The sequence below is a fragment of the Chiloscyllium punctatum genome, chromosome 7 (assembly GCF_047496795.1).
Source record: "Chiloscyllium punctatum isolate Juve2018m chromosome 7, sChiPun1.3, whole genome shotgun sequence".
Classification (NCBI taxonomy): Eukaryota; Metazoa; Chordata; class Chondrichthyes; order Orectolobiformes; family Hemiscylliidae; genus Chiloscyllium; species Chiloscyllium punctatum.
The window spans coordinates 87,958,450-87,980,327 of NC_092745.1; the positions used below are offsets into that span (position 1 = coordinate 87,958,450).

Consider the following 21,878-nt stretch of genomic DNA (forward strand, 5'->3'; position numbering starts at 1 on the left):
ATACTCTAAACCCTTCCCATTCATATACCCATCCAGATGCCTTTTAAATATTGTAATTGTATTAGCTTCCACCACTTCCTCTGGCAGCTCATTCCATACCTGCACCACTCTGCATGAAAAAGTTGCCTCTTTGGTCCCTTTTAATTTTTTCCCTCTCACCCTAAACCTGTACCTTTTAGTTCTGGACTCCCCCACCCCAGGGAAAAAGACCTTGTCTATTTACCTTATCCATGCCCCTTATGATTTTATAAACCTCTCTAAGTGACCCCTCAGCCTCTAACGCTCCAGGGAATATAGCTGCAGTCAGTTCAGCCTCTTCCTATAGCTTAAACCCTCCAACCCCAACAATATCCTTGTAAATCTTTTCTGAACCCTTTCAAGTTTCCTATAGCAGAAAGACCAGAATTGAATGCAGTGTTCCGATAGTGGCCTAACCAATGTCCTATCAGTCACAACATGACCTCCCACCTACTGTACTTAATGCATTGACCAGTAAAGGTAAGCATACCAAACACCCCTTCTTCACTTTCATATCTACCTTGGACTCCACTTTCAAGGAATTATTAACCTACGTTCCAAGGTCTTTGTTCAGCATCTCACACTTATCTAAATCAAACACCATCTGCCACCGCTCAGCCCACTGGCCCATCTGATCAAGATCCCATTGTATTCTGAGGTAACCATCATCGCTGTCCACTACACCTCCAATTGGCCAGTCGCCACTGCCAGTGAGAAATTTGCCTCACTATTTGGCAGATGGATTAAAGATACAGTAAGGTAATCCAGCATCAAAATAAGCCTCCCGCCTGATTCTGCCCATAAATCTCATCATAGGCTGTCACTCAGACCTCTGAAAGATTCTGCCTTGGCCTCACATTTACACAAGATGAAACTTAAAGTAGACAGCACACTGGTTTAAAATAAAGCACAAAACATTTTAAATTTACTCATGGAATAGCCGATCTCGAGTTGCCCTTAAGAATGTGGTGGTGAGCTGCCTTCTTGAACTGCTGCAGTCCTTGTGCTCTAGGTATACCCATTAGGGAGGAAATTCCAGGATATTGACCAAGTGACAGTGATGGAATGGTGATATATTTCCAGGAAGGTAGGTGGCTTGGAGTGAAACTTGTTGGTGGTGGTGTTCCCAATTTTCTGCTGTCGTGCCTTTCTGAATGGAAGTGGTTGTGGGTTTGGAAGACTCTATCTAAGGATCTGCTCACTGCTCACAATCCCTTTTTGTCAACAGTTAGATGTTTATTCTTAAAAATGAAATGATTTTGTATACTGGACAAGATATACTCACCGTAATGCACATTATATATGACACATTTAATATTCATTTTAGAGAAGAGTTGGAAAAGAAACTATTCCTTTGTGTTCCTTGTGAGTTGAATGCATATTTTAAATTTCTTAGACATGGTTTAATATGATATATTAATATACTGTTACTGTGAACACAAGCAGAGAGCTGACTTCTACTGTCTGTTGTTTTAGGCTTCTTGGCTTCTCCTGGCACTTGGCTGGATATTTGTTCCTGTGTACATTGCTGCTGGCGTGGTCACTATGCCTGAGTATTTGAAGAAAAGGTTTGGAGGGCAGAGAATCAGAATCTACATGTCTGTGCTTTCTCTGATTCTGTACATGTTCACTAAGATATCGGTGAGTGGGAGAAATAATGCTGTGTTGTTTCATTAGATAGGATAGCTGAGTAGACAAAAAATTGGCAGGGGAAATATAATTGGGAAATATGAATGCCACTTTGGTAGGAAGATTAGAAAAACAGTATTCAAATGGAGAGAGAGATTGTAAAATTTGGTGATCTAGAGTATACAGTATCCTGATAAATGAATCACAGAAGGTGAGTATGCAAGTGATTAGGAAGACAAGTTGGATGTTGGTGTTCATTACATGGGGAATGGATTTTAAAAATGAGGAACTTTTACTGCTGTTAAGATGGTGTCTTGGTGAAACACTTTGAGTATTGTTACAGTTGTGTAACTCCTATTATAAAAAAGTACAATTGTGTTGAAAGCAGCTCAGCGAAGGTTCACTGATTAATACCTGTTGAAGAACGGTTGAACAAGTTGGGCTCGTATCCGTTGGGAGTTTAGAAAGATGAAACCTGATCTTATTGAAAAATGATTTGGAGATGCCGGTGTTGGACTGGGGTGGACAAAGTTAAAAATTACACAACACCAGGTTATAGTCCAACAGGTTTATTTGGAAGCACTAGCTTTTGGAGCGCTGCTCCTTCATCAGGTGTTTGTCACTTGATGAAGAACCACCTGATGAAGAAGCAGCGCTCTGAAAGCTAGTGCTTCCAAATAAACCTGTTGGACTATAACCTGATGTTGTGTGATTTTTAACTTGTGTGATTATAAGATTTTGAGAGAACTTCATGGATTGCATACCTGGGGCACGTTTTCTCTGATGGGAAAAACTAGAAATAGGAGACAGAGTTTAAGAATAAGAGCTGTGTACTTTAAGATAAAGATGAGAATACTTCTTTTTGTCAAAGGTTATAAGCATAGCAATTACCTCCCCAGAAAGCAGCAGAAACTGCGTCATTGAATTTATTTAAGGCTGAATTAGGGAGATTTCTCATAAACAAGGGAATTAAAAATTATGGGAGGCAGAGAGGAAAGTGGGATTAAGAGCACAACCAGATCATTCATGATCTTATTGAATGATGAAGCAGGCCCAAAGGGCCAAATCACCTATTCCTGCTCTTAAATCTCATATTCCAGTCATTAGATAATGCTTGGAGCACCATGTTTTGTTGGTACCTAGATTAGATTTCCACATTTCTCTGAAATCACAAGAACTGCTTCAGTTCAACTTCAGTCTCAAAAGTTCATGTGCCATTCTTGTAGTGAAGTTTTTCACATTAGTCTTGTGTGTACAGCACTCACTTAGCTCAAATTTTCCCTGCACTATTTTGCAAGCTTACTTTGATTAGATTCCGTACAGTATGGAAACAGGCCCTTTGGCCCAACAAGTCCACACCAACCGTCCAAAGAGTAATACAGCTAACACTATGGGTAATTTAGCATGACTGGCACAGCTTTGGACTGTGGGAGGAAACCGGAGCACCTGGAGGAAACCCACACAGACACAGGGAGAATGTGCAAACCTCCACACAGACAGTCGCCCAAGGATGGAATCGAACCTGGGGCCCTGGCACTGTGAGGCAGCAGTGCTAACCACTGAGCCACTGTGCCACCCCACGGTTTATGGATGTGGAGACCTCATGGAAGAAGCAATTGCTGATCATAATCAAAACTTTGTAGGACTAGTAGAGCTTGACAGTTGAACTTAATGCTGACCAAGAAAAGAAACTGTAATTAATGATGTCAGAATACAAGTGCAGAGTCATGTACTGCCAGCAAAATATCTTCACCCAAATTCTGGCAATTCAGGAGTTGCAACAGTGATGCAATTACCAAGAGATGGAAAAGCAGCACAGCTATTTATTGGATTCGTTGACTATTGAGCAACATTCTTGCCTAATTTGTCAGCTGAATGTGAACCATGACATCAGTTCACTACCAATGACATGTAACTGTCACAAAACAAGAAGCAGCTGTCACTAAAATCAAGAAACTAGTGATAGCAGTACTTAAATACAATTCTGTAAATGATGAAGTCACCTTGTCGTGTGATGTCAGTGAGACTGGACTTGGATCAACCCTGATAACATTATTTCATTTGAATCCAGGGTTTTAAAATAGAACAATGCTACACTCGGATTGGAGTAGAAGTGACTGGCAGTTGCTTTTGCTCGTGAGCATTTTCATTAATACCTACTTGGAAGAGATAGAGTAACATTCAAGCTCCTTCAAAACATGTTCGTCAAGGTACTAACTGTTCCGAAGTGTCTGCAAAGAAAGTTTACTTTGGTTCCAGAGATGGCAAAATTGCAAAATACTGCAGCAAATTTTGGAATAAATGCAGAAATAGCTGGAGACAGTCTGGAGGTCAGGCACCATCTGTGAGGCAATCAGTGAATAATGATTATTTCCACAGATGGACACTATTTTAAAAATACAGCAGAACAAAGAGAAAGAGGATTGAAGCAATCATATATAACCTTTACACACACTGTTACATGTATGTGCATGTTTGCAAGCTCACTCCAATGCCTGTGAAGTAAAAATTAAAATGGAAAAAAGGATTCAATTCCACGACAAGAATGAAATTAATATGAGACAATTGAAGGTATGATGAGCAAAATTAAAGAGTGCAGTCTGTGTGTTAATAGATTAAGTAGCAATGGGTAAGGTGGGTAAAAATAGAAACTGGGAAACCTGGCTAAGCCAAAGGGGATCTAGTGGTCCCGGCGCCTGGGAGGGAAGTTGGCAGGTGCTGATGATGCCACTGTCACAGTTTTTTAAAGCGATGTTCCTGCCTATAGCAACAAGGCATTCCCTCCTGTACAACCTTGCAAATGTGATTTGTTTAATCTGTTCCTCCTCCTTTGATTTTTATTGTTTTCTTATTCTCCTTAATGCTTCCTAATCCATTTTCATATTCTCACTTCTTTCTTTCGTCCTCTTCTTGTACATGCTCTTACTATACAGATTAAAACACACAGTGCTGGTTACTTGGACCCAGTTCATTGACACTGGAACACAAATAACTAATGGTGTTGGATTTTCTGTTCTTGCACAATTAGTTGAACTGTGAAGTTGGCTGTCGCTTGATTAGCCTTATTGAGTGTGCAGTAAGATAGGGAGTGTTTCTCTCACTGATGACCAAATATAGTATTTTTACCAACAACCAGGGTCATTTTGCCCTCCTATATTTCTTGATGTGATTGTTTTTTTTTCTCTGAAACCTGGCACAGTGCTATTACTTACATTAAAAGAAAACTATTTGTTCTTGAGCATAATTTACATTCACAGAAAGAAATGACAAACCCATAAATCTTACAGATGGGCAGAAACCGCTATCCTAGAACACCCAGCAAGTAATATAAGTTGCACCAAACCGATTCATTTCTTCATTGCTAATTGAACTACTGTATATGATTCACCTTCATTTCCTTAATATAAATTAACCTCACCGTTTTGTTTCCTGATAACTTTACCTACTGTATTCAATTTCTTCTTCTGACAATTCGTAACCAGCAGTCGAAAGATGCACTAGGCTGGTTTAGATAACTAGGCAAAAGTGAGGACTGCAGATGCTAGAAACCAGAGTTTAGATCAGAGTGGTGCTGGAAAAGCACAGCAGGTCAGGCAGTATCCAAGGAGCAGGAAAATTGACGTTTCGGGCAAAAGCCCTTCATCATTAAATAACTGCTGATGAGCTGATGATTCTTCTAGTCTCTTTCCTCAGGGATATGTGAAATTGACAAAGGCCAGTCCCCTCACCAATAGGAAAGGTTATGTTAGTCCAAGCTCTGGTATCAAGACCTGGACTATCAAATTACAGGTCGTTAAGAAATTTGGGAAATTTCCCAACTTGACACATTTACTTCAGAAGAAAGTGTATCAAAAGGTGTACTTGTCCAATGGGGTAACAGTAGGTGTGTGCTGGGGTTGAGTCCTATACTCAGGTCTGAGGCAGCTGCTGGAGATGCTGAATGCCAACAGGAACTGGTTATAGTTCTTTGGGACTTCCGCCCAGCTGCTGTGTTCAATAATAGGCCATCTAGCCCTCACCCCTCATAGCCGCTCCTACATCACACATTTCCCAAGCCAACCCCTGCCTGCCACCTACCCCAATAGTCCTTCATATTTATCATGCCAACCTATGCCCCTCCACTCATCTCCAATATCCCCTACATATTTCATTGCAATCCAAATGGACCTCATTGAACATATACTCTGTACAGAACTATTGAACCCCATAGTGACAATAGCATCTAGAGATGCAGTTCATAAGTTTCTTTATAAACAGCTATTACTACAATCCCATAAAGGTGCACTCAACCAGATATTTAAACTACCTTTCTGATAAACCTGTTCAGAGATGTTATCACACACTTCTGAAGCAGGTGGGACTTAAATCTGGGTCTCAAGTGTGTTGGTGGGAAAGTGCAGCAGGTCAGGCAGCATCTGAGGAGCAGGAGAATTGACGTTTCAGGCATAAGCCCTTCATCAGGAATGAGGCTTGTGGGTCGGGGGCTGAGAGATGAATGGGTGGGGGGGCTGGGGTTGGGGGTAAGGTAGCTGAGAAAGTGATAGGTGGATGAAAGTGAGGGAGAAGGTGATAGGTCAGAGGAGGGAGTGATGGACGGGTGCGGAGGGCAGTGACGAGTTGGAGGCTTAGAACTGGGATAATGTGGGGGAAGGGAAATGAGGAAGCTGTTGAAATCCACATTGAACCTGTGTGGTTGCAGAATCCTAAGGCAGAGTATGAGGCATTCTTCCTCGAGGCATTGGGTGGTAACAGTTTGGCGGCGGAGGAGGCCCAGGACCTGCATGTTCTTGACAGAGGGCAGCGAGGTGGCTCAGTGGTTAGCACTGCTGCCTCACAGCACCAGGATCCCAGGTTCAATTCCAGCCTTGGGCAACTGTCTGTCTGGAGTTTGCACATTCTCCCCATGTCTGCGTGGGTTTCCTCCGGGTGCTCCGGTTTCCTCCCACAGTCCAAAGGTGTGCAGGTCAGGTGAGTTAGCCATGTTAAATTGCTCATAGGGATAGATGCATTAGTCAGTGGGGGCTGGGTTGCTCTTCGGCGGGTCGGTGTGGACTTGCTGGGCTGAAGAGCCTGTTTCCACACTGTGGGGAATCTAATCTAATCTAGTAGGAAGGGGAGTTGAAGTGTTCAGTCACGGGGTGGTGGGGTTGATGGTGTGAGTGTCCCAGAGATGTTCTCTGAAACAATCCGCAAGAAGGCCTCTCTGGTCCAGGAACAGGGACACTACCAATGCGCCCCTAACAAGAGGGCCCCTAACCAGACATTTAAAATAATAATAACAGAAACTATAAGCACCTGACACCGTTTTATCATCTTTAAAGAAACATTGAGCTTGGTGGCATCTTGCAGCACAGTGGTAGTGTCCCTGCCTTTGAACTAGAAGGCCTGGGTTCAAGTCCTACCTGCTCTGGATGTGTGTAATAAAGTCCCTGAATAAGTTGATTGGAAAATATAAACATTGAGAAAACTGTCTATCAAGCAGTGTTTCCACTGTGTGGAGCTTTTTCAGCAACGAAAAGTCAGCCTCTCGGACAAATGTGCAAAATGAGAATTGGCTGGGGGCCAAGGCATCAATTAGTTTGTTCTGTTTGTAAGTAAACCTGATTGATTTTGTTGAGTAGTTGTCCAACTTGGTGACTCCCCCACCAGCAACTGCAAAATGACGGACTTTGCCCTCCACTGTCTTGCCTGAAGCTTGATTGAGGAACGTCAGTAAAATGACAGGTCCCCACCCTGCACTCTTCCTCTTGATCAAAGTCTCCATCCATCTCTGACTCCAAACCCTTCTCCAGAGCGTAGGCATAAAATCATGTTGATTTTCCTAGCCTCAATCAAGACAGGTCTTGTTATTTGACTTCAGGTCAGCAGCCTAGTGTCTGTAATCAACTGTAAATTATTTACTATCATCTCTTAGTAATGGAGTAAAATGGAATGTTTGAGATCAAAGATCTTGAAAGTATGAAATGCTGATGGCTCCACAAATGTGGCCTGAAAACAAGAAACTGTCCCACATAAAGAGCACATTGTAATAAATAATAAATGATTTACAGGACTTGGTAAAACATTGTGAATCATTTAACACATATGACATCATTGAAAAGCCTTAACTAAATTTTCTCCTGTCACTATAATTGTTACTTTAAAAGCAGATGAGAAATTATCACCATTATTTTGTTTAAGTGACGAATTAAGCAGTCTGAAGCTTTTGTTATTGTTTGCCTATCTTTAATGGTTAAGAAAAAGAAGGAAGCATATGAAAGATATATGGAAAGGGCTTTTGCCCGAAACGTTGATTTCGCTGCTCGTTGGATGCTGCCTGAACTGCTGTGCTCTTCCAGCACCACTAATCCAGTATTTGATTTTCAGCATCTGCAGTCATTGTTTTTACCTATATGAAAGATATAGACAGGATAGATTGAGTGAATCCTTAGAAGAGTTTAAAGGAAGTAGGAGTATACTTAAGAGGGAAATCAGGAGGGCAGAAAGCGGACATGAGATAGCTTTGACAAACAGAGTTAAGGAGAATCCAAAGAATTTTGACAAAAACATTAAGGACAAAAGGGTAACTAGGGAGAGAATAGGGCCCCTCAAAGATGAGCAAGGCGGCCTTTGTGTGGATCCGTAGAAAATGGGGGAGATCCTAAATGAGTATCTTGCATCAGTATTTACTGTGGAAAAAGATATGGAAGATATAGACTGTAGGGAAATAGATGGTGACATCTTGCAAAATGTCAGTATTACAGAGGAGGAAGTGCTGGATGTCTTGAAACACATAAAAGTGGATAAATTCCCAGGACGTGATCAGGTGTACCCTAGAACTCTGTGGGAAGCTAGAGAAGTGATTGCTGAACCTTTTGCTGAGATATTTGTATCATCGATAGTCACAGGTGAGGTGTGGGAAATCTGGAGGTTGGCAAACGTGGTGCCACTGTTTAAGAAGGATGGTAAGGACAAGCCAAGGAACTATAAACCAGTGAACCTGATGTTGATGATAGGCATGTTGTTGGAGGGAATCCTGAGGGACAGGATGTACATGTATTTGGAAAGGCAAGGACTGATTAGGGATAGTCAACATAGTTTTGTACGTGGGAAATCATGTCTCACAAACTTGATTGAATTTTTTGAGGAAGTAACAAAGAGGATTGATGAGGGCAGAGCAGTAGATGTGATCTATATGGACTTCAGTAAGGCGTTCGACAAGGTTCCCCATGGGAGACTGGTGAGCAAGGTTACATCTCACGGAACACGGGGTGAACTAGCCATTTGGATACAGAACTGGCTCAAAGGTAGAAGACAGAAGGTGGTGGAGGGTTGTTTTTCAGACTGGAGGCCTGTGACCAGTGGAGTGCCACAAGGGTTGGTGCTGGGTCCCCTACTTTTTGTCATTTACGTAAATCATGTGGATGGGAGCATAAAAGGTACAGTTAGTAAGTTTGCAGATGACACCAAAATTGGAGGTGTAGTGGACAGCGAAAAGGGTTACCTGAGATTACAACAGGATCTTGACCAGATGGGCCAATGGTGGAATTTAATTCAGATAAATGCAAGGTGCTGCATTTTGGGAAAGCAAATCTTAGCAGGACTTATACACTTAATGGTAAAGTTCTAGGGAATGTTGCTGAAAAAAGAGATCTTGGAGTCGCACTTCCTGCGAAAGTGGAGTCGCAGGTAGATTGGAGAGCGAAGAAGGCGTTTAGTATGCTTTCCCTTATTGGTCAGAGTTTTGAGTACAGGACTTGGGAGGTCATATTACGGCTGTACAGGACATTGGTTAGGCCACAGCTGGAATATTGCGTGCAATTCTGGTCTCCTTCCTATTGGAAAGATGTTGTGAAACTTGAAAGGATTCAGAAAAGATTGACAAGGATGTTGCCAGGGTTGAAGGATTTGAGCTATAGGGAGAGGCTGAACAGGCTGGAGCTGTTTTCCCTGGAGCGTCAGAGGCTGAGGGGTGACCTTATAGAGGTTTACAAAATTATGAGAGGCATGGATAGGGTAAATAGGCAAAGTCTTTTCCCTGGGGTCAGGGAGTCCAGAACTGGAAGGTATCGGTTTAGGGTGAGAGGGGAAAGATATAAAAGAGACCAACAGGGCAGCCTTTTCACACAGAGGGTGGTACATATATGGATTGAGCTGCCAGAGGAAGTAGTGGAGGCTGGTACAATTGCAATATTTAAGAGGCATTTGAATAGGAAGGGTTTGGAGGGATATGGGCCGGATGCTGGCAGATGGGACTAGATTGGGTTGGGATACCTGGTCGGCATGGAAGGGTCGGACTGAAGGGTCTGTTTCCGTGCTGTATATCTCGATGACTCTATGACTCTAAATGTGTTCCTGTTTCAGACTGATATTTTCTCTGGAGCGCTTTTTATCCAAGTCGCATTGGGTTGGAATCTCTACCTTTCTACAGTGATTCTGCTGACAGTGACTGGCTTTTACACAATAGCTGGTAATTATTAAAATAAGAAAATTTCTGCACTCTGAGTAAGAAATGCTCCATTTATCACTTATCACATCACTTTTAGTTACTGTTTCTTGTGCCTATGTGCTAAGAATTATTCCAAAGTACAGAAAATGTCAGGATACCTTCTCTACACCTTACACCATATTGCTCTGAAATCACACTGGTACATCAGAGAAAATTTCTTTGTAGCCCTTATACTGGTTCCGTGAGTGCTCACGGTAACACTATGAGATCTTGATGGGGACAACTGTTCTTTTCTGAAAAGTGCTCCTCGAATGATCATGATACAACTTGCATTCACATAGACCTTCAGTGTCAACATCCCAACGTGTTTCACAGCAGCATAATCCGACAAATTTAGCATGACATCAAAAGATAAGATACTTGACTTGGTGATCATAAGCTTCATCAAAGAGAGAAATTTTAAAGAACAGCTTAAACGAAGAGGGAAAGTGGCAGAAGAGTCAGATGGGAAATGTAGAGCTTAAGGTATACATGCTTGGAAGGCATTATGAGGAAGACACAAGAAGCCAGATTTAAAGGCTACTGCATTCACACCTTAAAGCTTGAACGACGTACATGCCGTCTGATAATTAATTTGTTCACAGCAACAGCAATAACATTAGTCAACAAAAAAAATCATAAAAGCTGTTAAAAAATAGCAGAGTGTTCTAGGTGGTTATTGCCTGTAAAATCAAACCCCTGATTCAGATAATATGTAGATGCTAAAGAATAGCAAATCCCTCCTTTGGCCTGAAACAGTCAATTCTTGCAATAGCTCTGTTAAACATCACTTCAATAAACTAGAATTCACGTTAAATTTCTATTTATATTTCTTTAAAGAGTTTAATTATGTAGGATTGGTAGTTTGTTTTAATTTTTATGACGCATTCCTAAAATAAAACAAGCATTGGGGAAAATAGAGAGAGGAGTGCTGCAATATGGCTTCTGTTCTCTTGCCATTGTAATGTTCTTTCTTTTGCTAAGATATGCTTATCATGCTTGCTTTTCAACATTTGACTGAAAACACACTCATACAGCTTGCAGATTTCTAAGGATCCTGTTAGCTCCTGAAAGCCAAACTGTTCAATTTATACAGCTAGTTCAAAAAGCTGTTTCTTAATATAAAAGAAAAACCATGTCTTAACAATGCGTAGGTTTCATCAGTCAGAACCCTTCTAGATGTCATCTTCATACTGTCCTAAAGTATATCAGCACACTCAAAATATTAATGCAAGTGATTGAAGCTCTACTATATAGTAAATCTCCATTTTAAAACGGACTCAACATTGTTTCACTTCAATATTAGTAATAAAATAGTGACAATTTATTTGTTTAACTTTATGGGTTTCAGTTTAACTTTGTTTGCAACAAAATACCTCTATGGCATGCTTACTCTCAAGATCTTTTCGCCATAGTTCATTCCATAAGACCACAAGACATAGGAGCAGAAATGAGCCATTTGGCCTATCAAGTCTGCTCCACCATTTAATCATGGCTGATAGGTTTTTCAACCCCATTTTCTCCCTTTCTCCCGTAACCTTTGATTCCCTTGGCAATCAAGAACTTACCTATCTCTGTTTTAAATATGTTCAATGACCTGGCCTCCACAGCCTTCTGTGGCAATGAATTCCATAGATTCACCATTCTCTGGCTAAAGAAGTTTCTTCTTATCTCTGTTCTAAAGGGTCTCCCCTTTTCTCTAAGGCTGTGCCCTTGGGTCTTCGTCTCTCTTGCCAATGGAAACATCTTTCCAACATCCACTCCTTCCGGGTAGTTTAGTATTCTGGAAGTTTCAACCAGACTGCCCCTCATCCTTCTGAACTCCATTGAAAATAGTTCAAGAGTCTTCAGAAGTTCCTGTTATGTTAAGCCTTTCATTTCTGTGACCATTCTTCTGAGCCTCCTCTGGAGCCGCTCCAAGGCCAGTATGTCTTTCCTGAGGTATGGAGCTCAAAATTGCTCACAATACTCTAAATGTGGCCTTATAAAACCTCAGAATACATGCCTGTTTTTATATTCTAGTCCTTTCAAGATGAACAACAATATTGTATTTGCCTTCCTACCTACCTACTCAACTTGCAAGTTTCTCTTAAAAGAATCCTGCAATAGGGCTCCCATGTCCCTTGGAATTTCAGATTTCTGAACTTTCCCCCCATTTAGAAAATAGTCCATGATTCTATTCTACCCATCTAAGTGTATGATCTCACACTTTCCTATGTTGTATTTCATCTGCCACTTCTTTGCCCCCTCTCCTAGCCTGTCTAAATCTTTCTTCAGCCTGCCCACCTCCTCAATACTACCTGCCCCTTCATCTACCTTTGTATCATCTGCAAACGTAGCCAGAATGCCCTCCGTTCCTTCATCCAGATGTTAAAGTATAAAGTGAAAAGTTGTGGTCTTGACACTGAGCCTTACGGAACATCACTTGTCACTGACTGCCATCCTGAGAATGACCCTTTTATTCCTATTCTCTGCTTTCTGCCAGCTAGCCAATTTTGTATCAATGCTAGTACTTTGCTTCTAACACCATGGGCCCTTAACTTACTTAGCAGCCTCCTGTGAAGCATCTTGTCAAAGGCCTTTTGGAAGTCCAGTTTGATAACATATATTGGTTCTCCTTGGTCTAACCTGCTCATTACCTTCTCAAAGAATTCTAACAAATTTGTCAGGCATGACCTCCCCTTGATGAAACCATGCTGACTTTGCCCTATTTTACCACATGCTTCCAAGTGTTCAGAAATTTCATCCTTCACAATGGATTCCAAGATCTTACCCACGACCAAGGTTAGGCTAATCGGTCTGTAATTTTCCATCTTTTGCCTTAATCCCTTTTTAAACAGGGGTGTCACCTTAGTAATTTTCCAGTCCTCTGGGACCATCCTGTAATGATTCCTGAAAGATCAACATTAACTCCTCCACTATCTCTTCAGCTGTCTCCCTTCGAACTCTGGGGTGTAGTCCGTCTGGTACAGATGGTTTATTGACCTAAAGGCCATTTAGTTTTTCCAGCACCTTCTCGTTGGTGATGGCCACCATACCAGCTCTGCCCCTTCAGTCTCTTGAATCTTTGAGATATTACCCATGTCTTCCACCGTGAAGACTGACACAAAGTAATTATTCAGTTCCTTAGCCATTTCTTTGTTCCACACTACTATCTCTCCAACATCATTTTCCAATGGCCCAATGTCCACTTTTGAATCTCTTTTGCCCTTTATACATCTAAAGCTTACCCTCAAATATACCTTATTCCTCCTTACTTCTTCTTTTGTTGCCCTCTGTTGGTCTTTGCAAGCTTCCCAATCCCCTGGTTTCCCACTGCCCTTTGCCACATTATATGCTTTCTCTTTTGCTTTAATGCTGTCCCTAACTTCCCTTGTCAACCATTGTTGTCTCATCCTCCCTGTCCCATGCTTCATTTTCCTCGGGATGAATCTCTGCTGTGTCTCCTGAATTACTCCCAGAAACCTCTGCCATTGCTGTTCCACTGTCTTTCCTACTAGGCTCCTCTCCCAGTTAATTCTACCTAGCTCCTCCCTCATGCCTCTGTGGTTGCCTTTATTCAGCTGTAATACCATTACCTTTGATTCTAGTTTCCCCCTCTCATTTTGCAGAGTAAATTCAATCATATTGTGATCATTGCCTCCTCTGGGTTATTTCACCTTAAACTCTCTTATCAAGTCTGTCTCATTGCACAGTACTAAATCCAGTATTGCCTGTTCCCTCGTGGGCTCCATCGTCTCATAAACATTCCACAAATTTGTTTTCTTGCAACCCACTACCAACCTGATTTTCCCAGTCCATATTGAAATCCCCCATGATGACTGTAACTTTACCTTTCCTACACATCTTTTCTATGTCCTGGTGTAACTTGCACCCCAGCTCCTGTCTACTATTTGGAGGCCTGTACAAAACTCCAACTATGTTTCTTTTTTACATGTGCAATTCCTCAATTCTCCCCACGCAGATTCTACACCATCTAACCCTACTTTGTTTCTTACTATTGATTTATTCCCTCTCTACCCTTCCAATTCTTGTGTTGGTTCAGATGTTTCTTGAATGCTGCTATTGTGTCTGCTTTCATTTCTTCCTCAGCCAATGTGTTCCATGCACTCACCACCCTTTGTGTGAAAAACTGTATTACCATATTATATAGCTATATTATTATACTGTTTTAGTTTTAGTGATTTATTTTATCTTTCAAGTAATTTCAGCTAGGGACATCTCATACTGCAATACAGATGAATGTAGCATACTGAATACTCACACATAGTACAGTATTTTAACCTGTTTTCTCCAAGCAAGAAATGTCCACAGGAACCTAACTCTCACTTTAGCATTAATGTCCATGGGAAACTATATTGCACTGTATGTTGTTTCGCCAATGGTCACAATTTCCCAGAATGAAACTACAACTTTAAGTTCTATGGTCAAGTTCTGTTACCTCATCTTGATACAACTAAAAGGTAGCTGGTGCTTGAAATTTATTTGAATCTTTTGTTAATAATACAGATCAGACAAAGAGAACATTCTTCTGTTTCATAGTTAGCAGTAGTATAACCTCAGATAAATATGTGTAGCAAATTTTTTAACTTTAGCATTGATGCTAAGAACCTGCAGAGATAAAATTGTTGGCATGCTATTTTAATTGAAAATATATCAGTAATCTCTTGACATAAAGAAATATTACTAGCAAATGATAAAGCTGTAAAAAGGAGCAGTTGTTCTCTATTGTCAGTGATGGTTGTGCCCAATGCATGGACTTCAAGCATAATAGATGTTTCATTAACTTTGAATTAATTCCTCATATGTTTGTACAGTTTGAATTGAAGTACAAATCGTAACAAATGGTCAGTTGGTCAATTTTCTGATGTAATGCTTTGATTTAAAAATGTTTTTAATGCAGGGATGAAAGAAAAGCAAAAAAAATTATATGGATGAGTTTGGAGTAAAATAAATTCAGAGCATTGTGGAAATATTTTAGGAGATTTGGTAGAGCAATGTATAGTAGGAGAAGTATACTTAGTTGAAGCAGGTCAATAAAATTCAGTAATTTCCTCAAGAATTTAGTGTAACAGAGAATAAAACAGATGAGATGTAACATTTGCTGCCAATTTGCTTATTGTCTGTTTTGATGTATTGCCAAAAAGTAATTTCACCAAAATAAGGGTATGATAACATGACATTACTCAAATTTTCAGTTTGATTTGGTTTATATAAGAGAATCCGAGAGCAAGATTAGGTACCATAGTAAAGTCCTGGATGCAAGTCTAACCTTACTCCTAAATTGTCGACTTCATTGTTCCATTCTACATCAAAATTTGTAATCTGTTTTCTGTCTTTTATCAATGGCTGATCAGTCGGTTCCAGGGGACTCAACACTGCAGACAGAGTCATACTGCATGGAAACAGATCCTTTAGTCCAACCAGCCCATGCTCTCCACATCCCAAATAAATTCATCCCATCTGCCTGCACGTGGCCCATATCCCTCCAAATCTTTCTTAATCATGAACACATCAAATGCTTTTTAAACATGGGAACTGTACCCACATTCACCACTTTCTCTGGCTGTTCATAGAACATAGCGCAGCACAGGCTCTTCGGCCCTTGATGTTGCTCCGACCTGTGAAATTAATCTGATGCTCATCTAACTTGCACCATTCCATTATTATCCATATGTATGTCCAATACCTATTTAAATGCCCTTAACATTGGCAAGACTACTGTTGCATGCAGGCCATTCCATGCCCCTACTGCTCTCTGAGTAAAGAAACTACCCCGATATCTGCCCTAAATCTATCACACCTCAATTTAAAGCTATGTCCCCTCATGTTAGCCTTCACCATCTGAGAAAAAAGTCTCTCCCTGTCCACCTTATCTAACCCTCTGATTATGTTATACGTCTCGATTAAGTCACCTCTCAACCTTCTCTCTCTCCAACGAAAACAGCTTCAGTTCCCTCAGCCTTTCCTCATAAGACCTTCTGTCCATACAAGACAATATCCTAGTAAATCTCTTCTGAACCCTTTCCAAAACTTCCACATCCTTCCTATAATGCTGTGATCAGAACTGCACACAATACTCCAGGTGTGGCCTTACCAGTGTCTTGTACAGCTGAAGCATGATCTTGTGGCTCCGAAACTCAATACCCCTACCAATAAACACCAACACACCATATGCCTTCATAATGACCCTATTAACCTGAGTGGCAACTTTTAGGGATTTATGCACCTGGACACCAAGAATTCTCTGTTCATCTACACTGCCAAGAATTTTACCATTAGTCTAGTACTGTGCATTCCTGTTACTTATTCCAAAGTGAACTACCTTACACTTTTCCACATTAAACTCCATTTTGCCACATTTCATCCCAGCTCTGCAGTTTATCTATGTCCCTCTGTAACCCACAACATCCTTTGGCACTATCCACGACTCTGCCTACCTTAGTGTCTTCCGCAAATTTACTAATCCATCCTTTTACACACACCTCCAAATCATTTATAAAAATGACAAACAGCAGTGGGCCCAAAACAGATCCTTGCAGCACACCACTGGTAACTGAGCCCCAGGATGAATATTTCCCATCAACCACCACCCTCTGTCTTCTCTCAGCTAGCCAATTTCTGATCCAAACGGCTAAATCACCTTCAATCCTGAAACTCTGTATTTCGTGCAATAGCCTACCATGTAGAACCTTATCAAATGCCTTACTGAAGTCCACATACACCACATCAAACACTTTACCTTTATTCACCTGTTTAGTCAGCTTCTCAAAGAACTTAATAAGGTTAGTGAAGCACGACCCACTCTTCACAACACCTGTTGACTATCCCTAATCAAATTATTCCTTTCCAGGTGATTATAAATCCTATCTCTTATTCCAACATCTTACCCACAGCCGAAGTAAGGCTCACTGGTCTATAATTACCAGGTTTTTTCATCTCCCCTTCTTAAACAAGGGAACAGCATTTGCTATCCTCCAGTCTTCTGGCACTACTCCTGTCAACAATGATGACATAAAGATCGAAGCCAAAGGCTCTGCAATCTCCTCCCTGGCTTTCCAGAGAACGTAAGGATAAATCCCATCTGTCCTAGGGGCCTTATATACTTTCAGATCTTCCATAATTGCAAAAACCTCCTCTTTGTCAATCTCAATTCCATCTAATCTTGTATCCTGTATCTGAGTATTCTCACTAACATTGCGCTTTTCCAATGTGAATACTGACGAAAAGTTATTCATTAGTGCTTCTCCTACATCCTCAGACACAACTTTCCACTACTATCTTTGATTGGCCCTAACCTTACTCTAGTCATTCTTTTATTCCTGATATACCTATAGAAGGCCATAGGATTTTCCTTGATTCTTTGCCAAAAACTTCTCATGCTCCTTCCTGGCTCTTCTTAGACCTCTCTTTTAGATCTTTCCTGGCTAACTTATAACTCAAGCCCCCAAATGAGCTTTTACGCCTCATCCTCACATAAGCCTTCTTCTTCCTCTTGACTAGAGCTTTGACATCTTTAGTAAAGCATAGCTCCCTTTCTCGACAACTACCTTCCTGCCTAATAGGTATATACTTATCAAGGACTGACAGTAGCTGTTCCTTGAATAAGCTCCACATTTCAAGTGTGTCCATCTCCTGCACTTCCCTTCCCTGTCCTATGCATTCTAAATCTTGCCTAATCACATCATAATTGCCTTTCCCCCAGTTACACCTCTTTAGCTGCGGTATATACCTATCCCTGCCCATTGCTATTGTAAACATAACTGAATTATGGTCACTATCACCAAAGTGCTCACCTACCTCCAAATCTAATACCTGGCCGGGTTCATTCTCCAGTACCAAATCTAATATGGCATTGCCTCTTGTTGGCCTGACTACATACTGTGTCAGAAAACCCTCCTGTCCACATTGAACAATAACTGACCCATCTAAACTACTTGAACTGTAGTATTCCCAGTCAGTACTGGTGAAGTTTAAGTCCCCCATAACAACTACCCTGTTACTCTCGCTCCTATTGAGAATCATCTTTGCTATCCTTAATGTGCCATCATTCCACACATGAGCCACTTTCTGTGTAAAAAACATGATGGTGGATATAAGTTTAAACCTTAGTTTCTCCTTCATGATGATTTCCAGATTAAATAGGTTATAGAAGGAAGAAACAAGGGAAACCAGCACATTTAAGAAAAGAAAGAGTTACCCAGAGGCACTTTCCCTCAGAGCCATTTCTGAGAATATACAGAAAGGGGCTTGAGAGTATATTCAGTTTGAAAATGTTGTGCAGCTAAAGAAAGGGCCATAAACAGATTGTTTAAAGACTATTTTTAAAATAATCTCCCTTCTTTTGATAATGTTATATTTTAACAAAAGGGTGACTGTGAAACCTGGCCACAAAACATTGAACTGGACATGACGGCACCCCTCTTGCTGATCTCAATATTGCCCTACCTGCAATACATTTGGCATGACCAGTGAATGGGAGTGGGCACAGGTTTTTAAAAGGAAGGAAGGACAAACTATTGGAGGTTGCCCTTTGCCTCTCAGGGCATGTCCCCAGCAGACAGCAATTGCCCTAATTTCCTTCCTATCTCTAAAACCCACATCTCACCACCTCCTATCCCGACCCTGACCCCAATCACTCTGCCTCCTAAGTTGACAAACTCTCTTTGCCAAATGGCCCTGACTTACCTGAATCCATTGGGCCTCCTTTATGGACCTGTCTGTAGTCCTGGTAATGCCCACTATGGAGTCCTGATGCTGCTATCCAATCAGATTGGATATCAGCCGAGAGGGTGGGCATTCTTCCCCATTGAAAGGCGCATTACTTGAGCCTGCCCACAATGCATTTTGACTTGTGTATTTATCGGCTTGCTATCAACTTGTCTTCCTGTAAATGTCTGACCCTTATCTGTGCTGCTTTGTTATTGCCTCTGGATTGTGCCTGACAATCTTTAAACATTGTCCCATGGCTCCAGCCCTGCCTCCCTTCAGCATTTTTCCCAGTATTACACCAGAGGTTACATGAAGGCTCTCTGCATCAAACATTAGAGCTTCAATATACTCTGATACTCAAAAAAACAGACAAAAAAATTCAGGAAAAATGCCATCCTCCTTTCAACAATCATACATGAATCATTCATCCCCTCTCCTTCCCTCAACTCATTCACTGATCTTGCATTATCGGTTGACAGCCAGAAATCTTGTTCGGCATGTCACCCAGCACATACATCAGATCCGGTCATGTTCAATAGCAATCTTAGCAAAAGCCAGCATTAACTTACTATCCAATCAGTGCATAGAAGATGGGAAAATATTTTTAATGTGTCTTGAATATAAATAGGTACTTAAGAGCTGAAGTCCAATTGATTAATATTTCAAATTCTCTGCCAGTCAGGAACAAAATAAGAAGTGGATGTTAAAAATGTTCAGTTTAAACCTCCTTTACATAAGTAAATGAACAAAACTGCCTCAAACCTTCCTTCCAAACGTCTCCCATTCTCTCACGATTGAATCGATAATCTACCCTGATATATCTTCTTTGCAGAACCTTTCATAGGTCCTTGCATAATTTCCCTTCACACAGGTAATAAAACAAGCTGAAATCTAAGCTGTGAAAGTATAATTTCTATTGCCCGCCACAAGTCGAAATATTTCAGAAAAACTTCCCTTAATTTAAATTAATGTAAAAACTTCAGGGAGTAACTTGACGATATTTATGTCTGATTTATTATTTACAGTCTGGGATTATTGCTCAGTAAATGGTTATTTTTGTCTTCTCATTGACAGGTGGTTTGACAGCAGTGATTTACACAGATGCGCTGCAGACTGTGATTATGGTGGTTGGAGCTATTACGCTTATGTTCATTGGTGAGTCTTTCAGTATCAACAAACAAAAAAATTTGTACACTTCAGTTAGGTATATGGAAAGGAATGAATATATGCTGGAGAGCAAATTCACTTTACTGACTTGAAACCCGCACATCCACTATTTATTTGTTCACTGGAATATGATGGCTTCAGGCTGAACAGTAATACACTTTCATTATAAACAGACTATCAGCAATTCCAAATTGCATTTTCTGAAAAGGATAAGTAACAGGAAAGCTTTTATATATTGTGTGTATTTTCCTATTTTTTATTGTGAATCTAACCTAGTATTCATGACTGTCAGATGTATGATGTAATCTGTGTTAAACCTTTATGTCCCTGGAATTGTTATTACTCTTTCAAACACACAATGCTGTCTCTGCTGCACAAGTCTAAGATTACCCTCAATGCCTCACCAACCTCCTTCCCAAGCCACTCACTGTCACACCCCTGGGTCTGTTGGCAGATCGACAATCTCAACGTTTGTTCAGAATAATTAAAGGAACATTTAAGATGATACAAAACTAGCTTATTTACCCCTGAGAGGGAAAAACTGCACTTCATTAGAAAGAACAGCTGTGGACAACTGAGGAGATAAGGGACGGCATAAAACTAAAAGAAAAGGCAAACAAAAATGCAAAAGACAGCACACATCAGGCTGAGTGGGAAAGATGCAAAGACCAGCATCTAAACAGTTTATACAAGTGAAATAATTGCAGAGGCCAATATCCCATTAACAACTCACCCAGTTCACATGCTCTGACCAACTAGCTCAAAGCCACTCCCCAGACTGAGGAGACCTTCTGATACTCATGTTGATAAGTATCAGACAGAGCTCCCTGATTGGCCCAGGTTTCCTCCCTGAGGAAACCCACGCAGACACGGGGGGAATGTGCAAACTCTACACAGACAGTCACCCAAGGTGGGAATCAAACCTGGGTCCCTGGCGCTGAGACAGCAGTGCTAGCCACTGTACCACCCCAATGTCTATGGATGTTGTTGATATGGACTTCCAGAGACATTTGGTAAATGATAGACTGTTAACTAAAATAGAAGCCCAGAAAAATGAAGGGAAATTACTATCATGGCAGGATAATTAGTTGAGTGGCAGGCAACAGAAAGTAGGGATAATGGGTAGATACTCAGATTGGCAAGATGTGACCAGTGGTGTCCAACACTGATATGTGTTAGGGCCTCAGTTATTCACATTATTTATTAATGGCTTGGATAGTGGCATGGAAACTCATGTATCCAAATTTGCTGATGAATAAAATCTAGCCAGCATTAGAGACCAGTGTAGATGGTACCATAACAGAGTCATAGAGATGTACAGCATGGAAACAGACCCTTCGGTCCAACCCGTCCATGCCAACCAGATATCCCAACCCAATCCAGGCCCACTTACCAGCACTCGGCCCATATCCCTCCAAACCCTTCCTATTCATATACCCATCCAAATGCCTCTTAAATGTTGCAATTGTACCAGCCTCCACCACTTCCTCTGACAGCTCATTCCATACACGTACTACCCTGTGCGTGAAAGAGTTGCCCCTTAGGTCTCTTTTATATCTTTCCCCTCTCACCCTAAACCTGTGCCCTCTAGTTCTCCCCAACCCCAGGGAAAAGACTTTGTCTATTTATCCTATCCATGCCCCTCATAATTTTGTAAACCTCTAGAAGGTCACCCCTCAGCCTCCGACGCTCCAGGAAAAATAACCCCAGCCTGTTCAGCCTCTCCCCGTAGCTCAGATCCTCCAACTCTGGCAACATCCTTGTAAATCTTTTCTGAACCCTTTCAAGTTTCACAACATCTTTCCGATAGGAAACATTACAAAGGGCTATTGATAACTAAGTGAATGGGCAAATCTGTGGCAGATGGAATGGGTCTTTAAAATGT

At 41.1% G+C, this 21,878-nt stretch overlaps 1 protein-coding gene across 1 annotated transcript in view; it reads left to right on the forward strand.

Moving 5' to 3' along the window:
* Positions 1-21,878, forward strand: part of slc5a9 (solute carrier family 5 member 9) — a 115,752-nt gene that overhangs the window by 26,435 nt on the left and 67,439 nt on the right. The window contains exons 4-6 of the mRNA XM_072574255.1: positions 1,495-1,659; positions 9,991-10,096; positions 19,901-19,981. Coding sequence (XP_072430356.1) covers positions 1,495-1,659; positions 9,991-10,096; positions 19,901-19,981 — 352 coding nt within the window. The remainder of the gene's footprint in view (positions 1-1,494; positions 1,660-9,990; positions 10,097-19,900; positions 19,982-21,878) is intronic.